Genomic DNA, 17,264 nt, shown 5'->3' with positions numbered 1-17,264 from the left:
AGGAAACATAACAGCTAATTGTAACCAATGCTTCCCCGGGTTCCTGAAGTTGTTATAACTGACTATTAAACTTGTCTACAAGAACAGCATACGATAAACAGGACTGATGTGTTTTTTTTTTAAACTGTGTCTTTGACAAAAATATATACACAGTACCTTTAACTGATTATCTTTATTTCGAAGCTCAGCATCCTTCTCTCGGACAAGCTCCTTTAGCTGAGTTACCAGCTGTTCGGTACTTGTCAGCTGTTCAGTCAAATCTGTCACCGACATGTTTCCTGCATCTTGTGACCCTGCAGCCTGCAGACATAAAGCATATTTTGAACAAGCAAGATAGCGCAGACAATAATTCTTGTGCCATCAGCTTTTTTTTTTTTTAAACATATTCAGCAAATCTTATTAGAATGCAATATTAAAACATACATATACTGTATGGACATGTACCAGACTGTTTTGAACTGGTCTGTCAGATACAGTAGCAGAAGGGTTTATATAAAACCATGTAAAATAGAATGCACAACATAATTGTAATAATATGATTTCATCTGCGTAGAAACACTCTTCATTGTACTATGATTCAGTCAGACCACTACAATTACTTGATCATTTGTGCACAAACAAGTAATCCCTGTATTTTGCCATCTCAGAAATTCCTTGCAGTTTCTTTCTTTTCTTAATCCTTATATAGCTATTTCCATATTATAAATTCTTTTGAACAGCAACTTTCCCCTCTGTCTCTGAAAGTCATCTAACATCTGTATGGAATAATAATGAAAAAAAAAAAAGTTTTAACAATTTCAAGCAGATCTACCTAACTCTACTTGAGACTTTAAAACACAGCTTTATTTTTTTAAGGAATCAGGGGAAAAAAAAGCAATATCCCTCAATATCCCTCACCTTTCCATCAATAACACATTTCTTAAAATAAACTTGAACATAACTACAGCAATAGTTCACTTAAAGGAAAAAAAAAGGCAGGAGGGGATGACATCACTTTTGAATGAACAAGAAAAGGCCATAAAAATAATTAAGCTATACTGTATGTTGACATATTTAATGTACAAGGACTTGATTTCCTTATCTACTGGATTTTCATTATAATATCTAGCAGTAGTGTCACTGAACCTAGTGGCAACAAAATATTTTATTAACATGCTACGCACAAAAAACACACTTGGGATAAAGTCTATGTAATTCTTATAGATGCTCTCTTAAAGCAAGTTAAGCATAATGAAGATGAATAGAGCAGTCGTGTTACGCAAGGATTAAATATCGAGCAAGAACCCAACTTGACTTTTAGAGTCCTAAAAGTGAATCACGGTGAAACCAGTTAAGCAACTTCTTTATGACAGAGCAAACATATATGATTAGTAGATCATCAGTTAAGGGTTCTGTACGTCAGAAGTTCTTAAGAAATTATTATCTTAAAAGAAATGCAGTACTTACAGCTTTGGAAGGAGAATCATCTCCACTACCCCATTTCCACATAGTTTCAAGATAGCTATGAAAAAACAAATGAAACAATACATTAGTAAATGTCGGTGACTCAGGTAACTTTAATTAACTGGTCCTTCTCTCTGGGTATTTCAAAGTAAAATACTCAATTCTAACTTTAAGCGTTTGTTAACAGCTCCATCACGTTACTAGCTGCTGAGAAATAATGTAATTATGTATAAAATACGCATGTTATGCCTTTTCTAAAGACTTGTTGTTAGTAAAATGTCAATACTATCAAAAAAAAATCCAAGAAAGTATTTAAAATTTAAATGCCATAAGTATTACTCAGCATAGTTGCTATTTCCATATATAAATAAAAGATATGAGCCACTTAAAGTTCACTAATATTTAACCTGACTTTAAACATTCTGCCTGCCACTGCAATGTGACAGGGATTATATCAATGCGTATTTCTATAAAACCCTACACAACGACTGAAAGCGTTAAAGAACAGCATACTGCATTAATTGCCATGACTGCTTTCATCAGAAAAATGACATGAGTGTTGTAACCCGAGGTCACTGATCAGCATATTAAATGCTAGCATCCAAACCTCCAGGCAAACAAGCATTCCTTGCTTCTTCTGCTCTGAACCAAGCACCACGTATTTCTAAATGGTACCAATGTACCAGACATACCTGTGATTACAGCCTCAGACCACGGAAAGCTGCAGTCTCACAATAAACACAAGTACGGGCTCTAACACAGCTATAAGAAGCAAAATCCTACAGACCAAGTAGGTAGAAGGCAGTTCTAAGGATAAGAACAATACTGAACAACAGCGACAAGCTTGGCTGAGAAAAAAATGGACAAAGTCTTTAAAATAACCAATGCAGTAAATACCAAACTGTGTCAAGGAGATGCACATTAAGAGCAGACTAATGTATATTGCTCTGCCTCTGTATAGTAATTCCGACGAGCAGCATGAAGTAAGAAGTAAAGCTGTACTTCAGTAATTTTCACTCTCAACTAGCAACATCCAGAGGAAAATAATCCGTCCTTTCTAATCTGTATTACATACTTTTGAAATATGCATGCACAGATCAGTCAGCGGTACTGAATTTGGAAAAGAGTTTATTATAAACGTTAGCACATAGCTTTCCTTAAAAGGTATGCAGAATGATAGCAGAGACTGCTTTAAAGATGGTTATATTTTCAATGCTAAAAGCAGGAATCACAGAGTGCACTCTATGGCCTATGTTATCTACAAAGGTCAAAATGGATTACGCTAGGAATCTTTTCTAACATTAAAATCAAGCAAGCTGCGGGCTTGGGGACAGAAATTATACAACTTAGAAGTAAAAACCCCACCCATAACTCCTCCAGAGCTGTAACATCAAATCTGCTCTCTGCAAAAAGCTCATTTCCAGACACATTAAAGGGTTACCCATGTACAAAGTGGAGTAAAATGACTCACTAGATGTAATCACGGCGCATTTCCATTTTACTAATGGCTATTTTCGCTCATTTACAGCTTTGACTGATGCAATCACTTTTGGTCACTTCACGTGCCAGCATTCCTACCTGAATACCTCAACTGCTACCTTCTGATTTGTTTTTGTTTATACAAGGGATAGTAAATATTGACAAGCTTTCCAAATCAAGCTGGGAAACAAAACTGAACAGACTTCCCTTAGCCAGCATAAAGTCAACCAACGATGATTTTTTTTGTATTATACAGACAGCCAATTAGAGCACCGAAGATGGCAAAGCTGCAAGTGGAACGCTCAACACAGTCCCTTCTGCTTGCAGGATCGCCTAAACAGAACTTAACCAAGTTGCCTATCATAATTTTCCTTCCTTTGGCAGCCTACTTCCTGAACATAGCACTACCAGTTATCTTTGGCAGCCTACTTCCTGAACATAGCACTACCGGTTATCAAGTATAAGAGAAGCAGGGAATCCAAATCCTCTGTGACTATATTGTCTGGGAAGTTTTTGCTGTGACAGATCATTTGTCTTTCCCCAGTAAGTTCAGACTGCTTGTCCTCAATTTCAATGTCCCACACTGTTTCATTGCTTCCAGTGTATCTCATCCCACTCTTCATCTTGCATATCCCGTTGTGTTGATGATCGTTCTTTGCCATGCACTATACATTCATTTCCCTTGATCTCTTCTTCACTGAAGAACAGGCAAGATACTTGAATCCTACACAAATTCCAGGAGATATAACAAAGGACTGCTGAATTTTACAAAACCAGCTACTCCTGATGCTTAAAGTACAGCTGAGGTTTCAGCTCTTAGCACAACAGGATGCAACCAAAGAGGAGAGTTCCATTGGCAGCTTTGGCTTCATATTCTTCCATTCTCTTTGTCCAGCTTTAGCTGCAGCCAAATCCAGCTATAAAAAAAATACTAACCATGTATTCACCTGGATAGCTTCCAAGCCTGCTTGCTTCCCTGAGTCAGGCAAACACAGGGCCTACCACAAGGGGCAATCAGGGGCGCACAACAGCAGACGGGGACACATTTCAGCAGCAGGTCATACTTAGGTGGTCAAAGAACCCCCACAGCTTGAGAGTTACCAATCTACAGGGAATCTACAGGGTAGACTACTGAAACGTGATGTTACAAACGCCTCCTCAGATGATTAGGAATGCTGACAAACAGTCCCCTGACTTCCACAGAACTACACACATTTGCCTAACCTTCCCCACGTCTGTTCAAAGTCATTCTGGTATAATAGCTTCAAACAGCACTCATCTGAGGTCTCACTACAAAGGTGCTACAGAAGGTCTTTTACCTCTTCTCTTGCAGAATGACTATATTAGAAAACAGGCAGCACCCTCTCTGCAAGGGACGTAATGATAGCCCCCGTGCTCTTCTCTTAACAGGGCAGCAGTAGAAAGGCTCCCAACAGCAGTATATGAAAACTAAGGCAAGTGTTTTATTAATTTAAATGTATTTCCTAGAATGACTTTGTGCTTTAATCATGGACACTGAAAGCAAAGCATTTTCAGGTATGTTTCCTCACTGCAACTGCACATTTCACATTTACCCATGGATCTGCCTATACGATGGCCTGCCAGGACACCAATCCTCCTGCTGAACCAAGAAAATTTAACAGTGCATTTATATAGCTGTTGTGCAAATAACGCAGCTATTTCTCAACAACATTACACTTTCCCCTAGAAGCCAATCCCCCTGCTGGGCCCAACACCCTCCCCTCCTGCAGGAATTGGCCTCCATCAGCAGAGACAGAAAGCAGGAGCACAGGGCCTGCGGCAAAGGGCAGGCGCAATGGGGCAGGTGCAGGGCCCCTTTTTAGTGGGGTCCCCGCTTTGCCATGGGACCTCCGGGGACGCGGTGCCGCGAGCAGGCAGCCGGGGCCCCCTCCCCGCCCCAGCCACCCCCGGAGGCTGCAGCCGGGGCTGCGGGGCCGGCTGCGGGCCCACCACCACCCCGTAGAGCCGGGCCGGGCGGGCCCCGCGTCCCCCCGCAGCCAGCGGGGAGGCGGCGCCGTGCGGCCCCACTCACCTGCCGGGGGGCGGCCGGGCCGGGCCGGGCCGGGCTCTGCCACCGCCGCCTCCTCCTCTTCCTTCGCCGCCGCCTCGGCAGCTCCCCCGGGCTCGGCAGCACGGCCCGGCCCAGCCCAGCGCCAGGCGGCTCCGGCAGCGCCACCGGGCGGAGCGGAGGAGCCTCGGGGCTGAGGGGAAGGGAGAGCAAAGGGGACGGGAACGGCATTCCCCGGGGGAAAATGGCCCCCGGGGCAGCCGGGCGCTGAGGACGGATTTAAAGTCCTTTTTCTAAGTGGAAAGCCACCACAGTATAGTGCAAAATGAAGCTGTACCTTGTGTGCCTGACCAGCAGCTGTCGTGTTTTTCCTTCTCCAGTGCATTTTTCTGCATGCAAACTGTTGCTTCGTAGCCGCGTCTTGCACTCTATGGCTTCTGGTGTGGCCCAGCTACAGACATGGCATTTTTAAAATAAGCACCTGTTCATACATACCAGTACATTGAGCAATAAGCTTTATTTACAGCAGACTACAAAATCAAAATGACTAGAGACAAGAAGAAGAAGAAAAAAAAAAAACTGCTTATGTTTAAATGGGATTAAACTTTCAAGATCTGATTGTCAATTCAATCACTTTAATCTCTTTCTGGTACAACATTGCACACTGTCTTCATTCATTTCTGATTACAAGCTAAATGAATGTGCCTGTATTCTCATTTATGCCTTAACTTCCCAGTAACGTGACAGCTGATAATTAGGGGCTGAAGTCCTCTGGAAAACATTAGCATCTCTGGGAACGTTAGCATGAGCATGAAGTGGACTACAGCTCTGCTGTAACCTGAGCTGCTCTGTCTGAATTTGCTTGGAGATGAGGCAAAACAGCTTTGCCAGCATGACCAGCGTCTATGTCCATTTTTCCAATTCACAGCTAGCTTCTTATGATTCAACACTGTTTATTACAGGAGTGCCTGGTCATTTCTCCTGGAGATGGCTGCAGACAAAAAGACAAAGCGAGAGCACTGTCACTGCAACTACTGGGCCAGTACAACGCGAAGCTGGGAGCTCCCACAGACACTTCCCACTGAAATTCTCCATAACGTCATGACCACAGGCTTCCCAGCACTGCATGAGTGAATGCTCTCAAGAATAAAGGGTTCTTTGGCAATCGTACACATGGGAACAATAACATTGTGTTACACCCTCAAAACAGAGTTGGGCTAGCTGGCATTCCAAAAATGCTGTGCTGAAACTCATTTCAGTGAAACACAAACAAAAACTGGATCCTTAAACAGCAACAGAAACGTTTAAGCCAGTATCATCATTACTACACTCACAAATTAGTCCTTCTGATGCATCTGCTAGCACAGAAGTTAAACAGTCATGTTTGCATTATGTCCTGCTTCAGTTAGTTTAGGTTTGCAGCCCTCTCCCTAACAAAAAAGGGTGCATCTGATCACAACCTCCACCCACTGAACGTGCAACTTTTTAGTCCCATTCTGCAGTGTCTCCATAGCCTCATTGGTCTCAAAACCTGCCAAAAATTAGCATTTCTGAGTAGCTGTCAGAAAGGAAAAACAGGAGTGAACATGCTTTATTATCATCCTTAGCCACCAAAATGGTATAAATGACTTTTGTATCAAACATCAAAACAAACACAGCCCGTGAGTAAGGGTGGAGTTACCCCTCTTTCTGAACAGCAGCAGTGTGCCATGAGCAACTTCGCTAGACTCAGAATGGTGCTGGGAATTGAATCCGGAGAGTATTTGAGTCAACACAAGATTTATAACCTCTTAAATAAAACCTATAATTGATCATAGTTTGTTTTTGTTTTTGTTTTGTGTGTGTGTGTGTGTGTGCAGGAGGGGAGCTTCAGGCATAACAGTCCAAAATGTAAGTCCATTGATATTCAGGTAACTTTTCCCCCTCCTTCATTTCTGAACAGAGATTTTTCTACATTGTATATCAATACTGTAGCCCTGCTAACAACTGTTATATCACACTACTGACCTTACAAATAAACATGTAGGGTTTTGAGGAAAAATAAAGAAGATCAGTAGAAGAACAACACATACGGAAGAAGGTGTAGATATAACAACAGGTTTACATGTAAAGTAAGATAGGCTCCTGTGTACAGCCAGCCCTGTAGTCTCTGCAGTAGGCCAGAATCACAGAATTTTCCACTCTCATATATTGGGATGTGCATATTAGTGTTGCCTGGGGAACAGTCTGTCTTTAGGAACCTGCTGCTTCACATTAACCCTTTTTATACCCATCATTTATTAATTGACTCTTCAAAATTAGTTCCTAACTTCAGTAAACGTCCTTATCTGCAACTTTGCTCCAAACATTTTTTATTCATTCCACTTAAGAAACCAAAAGCATTCTTAAATTTTCACTTTTCTAGGCTCCAGAACAGCTTTTCCTATGCTATATGAGCTGTCCTTACTGTAGTAATCAACACAGCATATAAACTCATAGTCTCATCTGCATGTCTTCCTTATCTTTTAACCCAATAAAAGATAAACTGTTCTTGGAAAGATGGGAGTAGAAATGACCACCTGCTTCCTCCTGGGATCCCACAGCCGAATTGGCTGCCCTGTTCTTCTCTAAAATGCAGGGTGCCGCATCAAGGTCCCATTAGTGCAATCTTGAAACTGAGTTATCAAGTCAGAAAGTACAATGTACTTTTTTCTGAGGGAACAAACATGGACATTTTACAAATAACTGGTTTTAATGTTTACGTGCGTCTTGTAGCCAAACTTCCTTGTTATGACTCCAGGCCTAAGGCTGAATGTATTTACCAGCAAGATATGAGTCCCTCAGAGACACGTGGAGATTCGGACACATTAAGCTCTCTCCCAGATGGAGAAATACTGCTGTTACCCAGTGCCTTTAACATTTATATAACAACAATATCCAGATGCCCCAGTTAGCGCAATACCAACTTACTTCATGTGCATGCTCTGCTGGAACTAATTTATTGCCTTAGGAATTCCCCCACATTTTGCAAAATAAAAGCTCATTACTTCTTAGCCTCCTTATTTCTCTCATCCCAAAATGGGAGGAAATTGCTTGCTCTAACTCTCTTCTTTTTCCGTATATCTTCTTCTTTTCAGAATTTCCTGCATCCTGGAATAGCACGGAGACCTCCCTCCCACCTTATCATTTATGAGTGGGAAAACCAGAGAATGACTTGAGACAAGATACAGCAAAATTCCTACCAACCAGGTGTTTCGGCTCCACCTTCCCATCATCACCACAGGGCTTCCAAACTCTCCATGCCCAAGCTCCCTTCAAAGGAAAACACCAAGTATAAGATGGAAAACAGAATGAGGGAGGAATTCAGGCAAAGACAGATCACAAGAATGAATTTCTCCATGCCCTGATTGCTGCTACTGCAGCTTCCATTACTTATCTCCTTGTTCACATGCTTATAGGGAAAAATAACTCCTTTGTAAACCCTTGCTCAAGAAAAAAGGAGTAATGGCTACAAGAGCAATGAACATTGAGGAGATGCAGAGAATACTCTTTGATGATTAGATGTCTATTAGTGTATAAATTATGGATATAAATAAAAATAAATAAAAGTATTTTAAGAAACAGGTTTTAATTGTGCCAGTAATTTAGAACAGAGCAAACAACTTAGATAATCAAAAACCCCACCAGGCAACAGTGTCAAGTTATCCTGTACTCCAGACACCACTAGGCGTAACAGCTCTGTAAAGCAAATAATCGCTCTGCCAAAACTAACTTACCACAGGCAGCAGCAATCTCCAGGTGAAAGTGGGAGAAGTCTGGCTTGCACTTATCAAGAGCCACTGGATGTGAAGCATGGATGTATCCCACACAGAAACAACTAGAATTATATTCAGCTGTAAGTAGCATGCTATTAAATAACAACACTCTCCACATTTTCTTTTCTGGAATTTTTATTAATCAAAGACAGCATAGCTTTCATATTTTGAGTGATCAGAGAAATCCCAGTATGCTTTCATAGCTAAGATAAACTTAACCAAAAGATGCACTGCAGAATACACGATGGTTTGGAGTAATACAGTGCTGTCCCCTGCTTTGTTATGACTGAGTGAACTGGTGTCACTGGTGCCCTGGACAGCACTAGCTAGGGTCCTCAGAAAGAGAATATGTCATTGACAACGGACCGTGACTCTTGCAGGAATATGCTAAGAGTTCCAAACGAGACAAAGGAAAATTTCACATTGTACTCGACTGATAGGCTCCCTAAATCCAGGGGAAGCATCAAAGGTCTGTCTCCACCACTGAGTCAGAACAATGTGCAGAGTGCTCGAGCTCTGGAAGTTGTACACATAAAACTGAGTGTTTTTTTCTGCATGCTGTATAAATATACATATATTTTGATTGGCATTTAGAGTTGCATAAAAGTCAAAATATAAAGTTCTCTAAATTTTTGTTTAATACTCTTATGTGGAAGCTTTAAGGATTAAGTTTACCTGCCCATGTTTTCAAAAAAGCAAAAGCTAATTATATGGGAAAGTAAACAAGTTGTGTCATTTTAATTCCTTAGCATTTTATAAACAACTTTCAGTATAGGGAGAAATATTCAGTGCAAAGCACATGCTTAGCTTAAATCCTAGACTTTTAAAAAAATATAAGCAAAACTGAAATAAAAATAAAAGCCTAGAAAGGAAGCTAGTATATGTTGTCTGCATGCTCACAGAAATATAAAAAGAGGAAGTGCATTCCCCACTTATAGCATTAATTTTGTTTTGGTTTTAAGAAATTTAGATGCTTTCTTCCAAGGTAGTCATACTGACCATTGTTACTGGCTTGAAAAAAGGAAGATAAAATGTTACAATGACAGGAACAAAGAGTCTACATCACTTGAAATCAAATACTTCAGCATTCGTCATGAACAGCACAGCAAGTTTATACTTATGATCCAACACTTTCTGTGTTGAGGGTAAACACACTGCTCGGTGTATGAAAAAGGTAACATCCGAAAAAAAAAAAAAAAAATAGAAATCCCAATGAAAAATAATTAAAATTCATGGGACAATGGGACAGTTTTCTGGCCCAAGACCTACCGCAATCCTTCCTCTCCACTTAACCCACTGAAGTTTGCTCAGGTTCTCCACAAGATGACACTATTTCAGAACAAGGTATTTTCCCCATGCAGATGGCATGGCAAAACTCCTGAATTCCCTAAAACATTAACAATACAAGTCCTCCTTCACGTGAATGGAGACAGTGGTTTAACAGATGTAGCCTTAAAAAAAAACATAGAAATCAAAATTAAAGGGTCAAGCTTCAGTCCGGTTAGGAACTGAAAATGCAAGAAGTGCAATTCAGGAAAGAGTTAATGATTTTGTATAATTTCAGCTTGGAAGTACAGCATAGATAACGGTTATTACAGAAGCATCCATAACATGGTCATTACAGAGACAATACTGAAAGCTGCTTTGTTAACTGCAGTAACTGTGCTCTCATTGCACAAGTCTTGTTGGCAGCAAAAGTATTCAAAATTATCCAACTGGTAGAATACAGCAATATCATTCACATTGCACTGGGATATCTTCCAGCAGGAGGACGTTCTCAGTTTACCTGCAAAATAATTAAACAGATTAAGAGTAATTCAATTTTTGGTATGGAGAGAGAATCACTGACTAGACAATGTACTCGCTTTTTTTTTTTTTTTTTTAAGCTTTTTTTTTCCCCCTCTCCGGTTGTTTTTAAGTTTCTGAATGTGATTTCACTAGGACTTTGGTAGTGTAAATATTGATAGAAAGTTGTAGTCCTGTATCCACAGCACGCTCTTGTATATGTACATATGGCTAAAAGATATATGTTATATATATTTAAAATTCATATGTAAATACAAATTACTTATTTTTATTAAACTATATATATATAGCGCTCAGCTAACCAGTGCTCCACATTCAGACTAAACAACACTCTGGGAGATATGCGGTTAGAGCTTAAACAATTCTTCCTCTGGGCTTCCTGCCAGACAAAGATAACACATAACCTAACTCGTCTGCTAATTCACCGTGCAGCTCTTGCATTGTCCTGCAGTCCAAGTGTTTGCCTCCACCAAGCTCAGAGCAAGTCCAGTAACTCAAGCTCATTTTTGTGCTGAAGGCAAGTCCCATCACATGTGACTGGCTTCATTTCTACATGCAACATGTGGAAGACACAGCCTGAAGAGCAGAAGAGCCTTCCCCTCTTCTCACCTATTCTCCGGAACACCAGAACTGAACCTTTAGCAAGGACTGTCCCAGGAAGATGGCAGTCCCATTCCATATTTGCTCCTGCTGTCCAAAGACAGCACGACAGTCTTTCAAGGGCAGAAGGAACCAACTGGGAAAATGAGAGATTATTTCACTTTACTCAGTATTTCACTTTCAAGGGACCTGCACTAGGAAAACAGCTGCCGGAGATGACCTAGTGCAGTGCTCTAGGCTGGCAGGTCCATTTCTGTATACCTTGCACATATGCATCCGGCTCTCCGGCAGGAAAATACGATTGCAAACATCTTCATTTACAAGGTGCACAATGCCAAGCTGTCATTTTGCCTGGACACTGGGGGACCTCCAACTAGATGGTTATTAGCTTCAGAATCTCTTTGTTAAAAAAAAAACAATTACAAGGCTGTGCTGAGTAAATCACAATCCAAAGGAAGTCTGGGAGGATTGCCACATTTTCATTTCTGCCATTTAAACAGAATGCGAACTGCAGGACTCCAGAGAGACGAATAAATACTTTGTTACAGAGCTAAAATGGCCTTCAGCTGAGGTATTTATCTAGCATCATATTAACCCTATATTTACATTAAAAATTATAAACCTTAGAATGACCACAATTAACTTCAAATTCAGTAAACAGTTTTCTCTATGCTTTCATGAGCTTACCCACTTTAACTCCTTAGAGGTAACAAGTCTAAAGTAAAATGTGTGCCAGCTACAAATTCAATAAACAGTGAGTTCCTTTTATGATATTCTAGTTTTCCAATGAATACACTGTCACTCAGAGCAACAGTCAAACATTATTCAACAACTAGGAAAGTAACTCCATGCCCCTGAATATCCTTGACCATGTTCCTTAGATGCAGATAAATTCACACCCAAGAAAATATAATTTTTTAAATAATTTTTAAAAAGACCAAGTCTTTAGCTGCAAGTTTATTGTACAAGTTACACATGCTTTATCTGTTTTTAAAGTGTGACAAATTCAAGACACACATTTTGTATTTTATAGTCAATGCTGTCTGCTTTTTCTTCTAGCCACTACTGTGTTGTTTTTTTCCTTTATCTGTATATACTGATATCTGTGCACGTGCTAGTACACATATAAATCAACTGTCTAAATCATCGTCATCTTTATCAGTTGCTTTCAAGTCAAAATATGTCAATTCACTACAAGCACGACCTTCATGTTTGCATTCAAAGCCGTCTTCTGCATGAGGCTAAAAATGCTTGTTATGGCCAGATTAGAAGTGCACAGACAGTGAAAACTGAAACAACCATGTTTACTTTAAGTCTGTAGGACAGCATACATACCAAATCTCATCTGCAAGCAAGCATCTTCAGTTGATAAGCAAGTATTATTGGTCTTGCACAAGGAAGGGCTGTTCTCACAGTGGTAACACCTTAGGGCATAACCTAAGAAGACAAGGTTTTACCTTTACTGAATAATAAAGCGCTGAAACATTATCAGCATTAATAAGAAAAACGGAAGAACACCAGCTGCACCTAACTGTCACAAAACATATCCATGGTTGTTAAACTAAAGACTCCAGACGAAATGTACAAGCATTATTGTTAGGTTAGAGGTTGGACTTGGTGATCTTGGAGGTCTCTTCCAACCTAGATGATTCTGTGATTCTGTGATATTGATACTGGCAATTTTGAAAGTAAGATTCTGAAGCATGTACTTGTATCATTTTAAAATATACTCATCTTCATGTCACCTGCAGAATAATGTATTAAAATTTTGCTTCTTTTACCTTAAAAATTACATTTTCCAAACTGACAGACAAAAGATACTTTTATCAGAATTTTTATTCTTTTTTTTTTTTTTTTTTTTTTCCATTTCATTTCTCCCTCATGCTATACACCTACTTTCCAATTTATACCACAGGAATCCAATATTCCATCAGCAAAATCAAACATTTTGTTGCCACATTATGCATCTTTATTCTGACCAAAGACAATCAGCAACAGAAACTCTGCCCTGTTTATAAGGTTACTCTCATTCCCAAAAGTGGTATTAAATAATGCAGATCTTTCTTGTTTTTTTTTCCTTCCCAGACATAGTTTCCATGATTTCTTCACACACTGTCATAACACTGCATCAGCAAAAAGCCTCCTTTGTACTCACCTGAACTACAAAAAGCAACCAGAATGATGCAGACGGTTAACAGGATACAATTCATCTTGATCATGGTTCTTCCCTAGTTTGGAGGCATAAACAGATTTAAAATGTTTATTATATTAAAAGTCGACACAGAACTGGCAAAACATATGGTGAGGAATCAAGGTCTCAAAACTCGACTCCTTTTTAATGAAGTCACTGTCGAGAGAAGCCACAGAAGAAGAGCGAGGTGTGACTCTGCACCTTCTCAGAACAGGGATTTTATTCAGAGCACAGCCACCGGAGGCCCCTGGCAGGCCGCTGCTCAGCCCGCTCTCTTCCTGCTTATCGCACCACCCAACGGGCCTCACTAATTCCAACAGCAACCTTCTGCAAGTGCACCTAACACAGAGGTTGCTTAGGTCTGAATGCCTTTGCTTTTACATTAATTCAGCGATAACCCTGGAGCCAGACCGCATTCCCTTCCTCTCTCAGGGAGATCTCAGCACAGATCCGGCTGCCCTAAGGAGGCATTTGCTCCTCCTCTCCCCATACTCCTGCCAGCCCTGCCCAAATGCACACTGAGGTGCTGGCACAAGCAGTTACACACCATGGGACCTCAGGCATGGCTCAAGTCTTCCACAACGGCTGCCATCTGCAAGCAGCAGCAAGATGGGAAAGTCAGGCTTCAGTAACTCCGATGGCAGCAGGAACTGCCAGACAGACTTCTGCATGCAGAGAATGAGCTACAGACAGCAGCGTCTAGCGCTAAAACATCCCTGCTATTGCAGAGAACAGGCTCTTCAGACTAAGTAACAAGCAGGCACAGGCACAAGAAGGACCAGCACGTGAGGTAGAAGGATGTGGGACATACTTATCTTCAAAGACAAAGTCGGATTTGGAAGTCCCATGAATTCCAGGAATTCAGATAACAGATCTCACTTAAGATAAGACCACAATGAAGCACTCGCATCGCTGCTCTTAACTGTGTTCATATTGCTTGAAACTATTTCTATATGCAGTTAAGAGCCTGGTGTGGCAGGCCATAATCACATCGGGATGGAATTTTTCCTTCCAAAACATTGCCTGTGAACTTCAAAGGATGGTTTTGTTGTAAAGCATTATTTAAATCCTACTGCATCTTATGTTTAGTTATTTTTTCTACTGACAAAAAGCAAGAAACTCTTTTCCTCTGTTTATTGCTGACGTTAAAAATAAAACCCTTCAGATGCGGGATGTGATTTTTTCCAGGGTAAACAACTTTGTGAGGAGCCTTCCAAGACCCTGTATCCAGAGGCTCTTCCCACAAGCGGCATCAATCTGCAGGAGTGCCGTTAGCCCGGCTGTTACAGCAAGGCTGGCGGCCGAAGCGAGAGCCGACTGCAACAAGAACATCCCTGGGCACCGCGCCATCCCAGCGGAGCCCTCAGCCACACTGTGCTGTCAGCAGAGCACGGCAGTTTTGCCTTTTGGCCTTCGCCAGACTCAGAGCAGTGCCAGGAATTGAATCCGGGGAGCACCTGAGCCAACGCAAGTCTGCTAACCACTTAAATAAAACCAGTACTTCACCACGGGTAGAGATTTTCGTGTGCAGGAGTGGAGCCTCAGGCATAATGGCCCAAAACATAAGCCCGTCTGTATTCAGGTAACTTTTCCCCTCGTTCATTTCTGAACAGAGATTTTTCTGCATTGCATTTACAGTACAGTAGCCCTGCTAAGAGCCATTATTATAGCACACGACTGACGTGACAAATAAACACGTAGAGTTTTGAGGGAAAAAACAAGAGCAGCAGAAGCAGAAAATACAGAAGTCCTTGTAGTAGCCACCAAGCCATGACCAGAACAACGTAAGGCAGGTTAATAAAAGTCATCACAGCCAGCAGAATAGCTTTGTCACCAGTAACCCTACTGACGTATCTAATTTTGGGGGGAAAAGGAGTCGTATTTCCTCTGCTCCTGTACTGCAGAGAGACGACCCACCGGTAAAACCGCAGCTTTTCTTTTTTTTATAAATAGAAATGCTGCAGCCTGCAATGCACAGCACGGCTCAGGGGCAAGGCAGGACTCCCCCCAGCAAGCCCCCTCTCTCGAGCTGGGCGCTGTGGCTGCAGCAGCAGCAGCATTTCTCCGCAGTCCCCGCGGGCAGAGCCGCTCCCGGGGGGCTGCTGCGGCTCGGCTCGGCGCCCGGGACCACCACGGGGAGAAGCAGCCCCCAAAAAGGGGAGGGGGGATAGGGGCTGGATTTCGGCTCCCCGCGTCCCGCTATAGCGCAGTGCGGTGCCGTGACTCAGGCCGGGGGCTGTGCAGGCTGTGTGCCACCCCAACAACGCTGCCCCCCGCCCTACTCCTCCCTCCCTCCCGGGCCCCTCCGCACCCCCAGCCCCAAACCCCAAAGCCCTAAGCCCCCGGCCCCGCGGCCCTCACCAGCTCCGCCGCCTGCCAGCCCCGCACCGTCTGTCGATGGGGCTGGGGGGCGGCGGTGCCACAGAGCCCGGCCCGCCCTCGGGGCGGAGCGGCGGGGCTGGCACGGCTCGGCACGGCCCTGGCAACAGCATGGCCAACGGCTGCGGCAGCCCCAGGCCCAGGCAAAGGCAGGGGTTTAGGGGATTAAAGAGCTTGGCTCTAATGGGGCCCTAATGAACTGCGAAGGTGCGTAAGGCGCTTAGGGTGTTCCTGTGCGCCACTGAGGAAGCAGCAGGACACGCGAAATTGAGACTTGGTAAGTTTATGTTGTAAATATAAAGCTCGTTTCCTAATTCACTTGTAAAATTTTGCTCAGAGGAACTGGACCTTCAGCCATGGGTGGGTGGTTGCCTGTTTTCCTTTCCAGTAACCCATATCGTCACGTAAATGGCATTTCCACCTGCATCTGTATCCATTTTACAGTCTCTGCGTAGACAATTAGTTACAGGAATTAACCCAACCCTAGAGTAACATTAGCAACTTTTTTTTTTTTTTTTTTTTTGCTAGTGGCTGGCTCCTGCTTATTCTCCTCCCCTATGCTGCAGTCTCAGCAGTGGCTGAAGGCTCTCCTCATTAACCACCGACACAGTAAAACCCCAACAAAATGCAGAAGAAATGCTAGAGCTATGGTAAGCCTTTCCCACGTACAAAGCAAGCAAAAAAAAAAAAAAAAAGAGGAGCTTTGGTACATATTCACATTTGAACATACTAAGTTCTATATGTACATGCTATATGTGTACATAGATGTTCAACGAGGCTTTACTGGGCCTTCTCCTGCCCAATAAAGTAAGCATCAGATCCTCAGCATCTGAGTCAGCAGAAGCTGGAAGAACTTCAGGCTTGGTCAAAGGGATGGTCACCAAAGGGACAGGCAGTGCAGCATATGTGTTGTACAGCTTACAGCAAACAGCAAGCATTGAGCATTTGGAAGTATCATAACACCACTTACAAATGCACCTACTCAACACTTGCTTGTGGACTAAGTCTGAGCACTGGTGAAATGCTGTCCTCTAAAGTGCCATCTTGACAACCAGTTTTCACTTCCCCAGTGATGACTTCTACAGTCCAACAGTGCTGGCCTGGCAGACTTATCTAATGCCTTGTTTTCTTCCATTGTCTTGGCCACTTCACTTTTCATGCTGATTTGGCATACACACTGCTTTTGGGTGGGGTGAGGAAAGTACTGGCATACACTTTGTTTGATCTGCAAGTAAAGGTGAGGTACAGTGCTTGCAGTAACATCTGGTAACTTCAGGCAGTACGCCACTGTGCTAAAAATAACTGCCTGAAGCCATTTTATAAAACTTTTCTCAAGTTACAAGTTGGTACAGTAGCCGCAACAAGCTGTTCTCCTGCCTGGGTAGGTTTTTATCTCATACATGTGTCATTAGCAGGCTGAGTCCAGTGACTACCAGCTGTGCTTGGATCACAGCTCACAAAACCTCAAGATGACTGCTTACAAGTTAGCAGAATAGTATGGTCCTGTATCTTGTCTTACTCAACAGTAGGCAATAATTACATT

General features: G+C 42.3%; 2 protein-coding genes across 5 annotated transcripts in view; both read right to left on the bottom strand.

Moving 5' to 3' along the window:
- The window catches only part of LOC311210085 (uncharacterized protein), a 45,164-nt gene extending 40,087 nt beyond the window's left edge, over positions 1-5,077 (bottom strand). For all 4 annotated transcript variants that reach the window (XM_084287851.1, XM_084287852.1, XM_084287853.1 and 1 more), the window contains exons 1-3: positions 4,976-5,077; positions 1,447-1,501; positions 157-300 (exon numbers count right to left, since the gene is read on the bottom strand). In XM_084287851.1, coding sequence (XP_084143977.1) covers positions 157-300; positions 1,447-1,488 — 186 coding nt within the window. In that variant the 5' untranslated portion in view covers positions 1,489-1,501; positions 4,976-5,077. The remainder of the gene's footprint in view (positions 1-156; positions 301-1,446; positions 1,502-4,975) is intronic.
- A 4,812-nt stretch (positions 5,078-9,889) lies between these two features.
- On the bottom strand, positions 9,890-15,752 carry LOC311209965 (CD59 glycoprotein-like). The gene is made up of 4 exons (XM_084287610.1): positions 15,704-15,752; positions 13,307-13,379; positions 12,487-12,588; positions 9,890-10,531 (listed from the first exon to the last, which is right to left on the bottom strand). The coding sequence occupies exons 2-4, from the start codon at positions 13,368-13,370 to the stop codon at positions 10,338-10,340; spliced, it is 360 nt and encodes a 119-aa protein (XP_084143736.1). The 5' UTR covers positions 13,371-13,379; positions 15,704-15,752; the 3' UTR covers positions 9,890-10,337.
- Between the last annotated feature and the right edge of the window lie 1,512 nt (positions 15,753-17,264).

The sequence above is a fragment of the Netta rufina genome (genome assembly GCF_964035555.1).
Source record: "Netta rufina genome assembly, chromosome: 5".
Classification (NCBI taxonomy): domain Eukaryota; kingdom Metazoa; phylum Chordata; class Aves; order Anseriformes; family Anatidae; genus Netta; species Netta rufina.
This window is presented reverse-complemented; position numbering and strand designations above follow the sequence as displayed.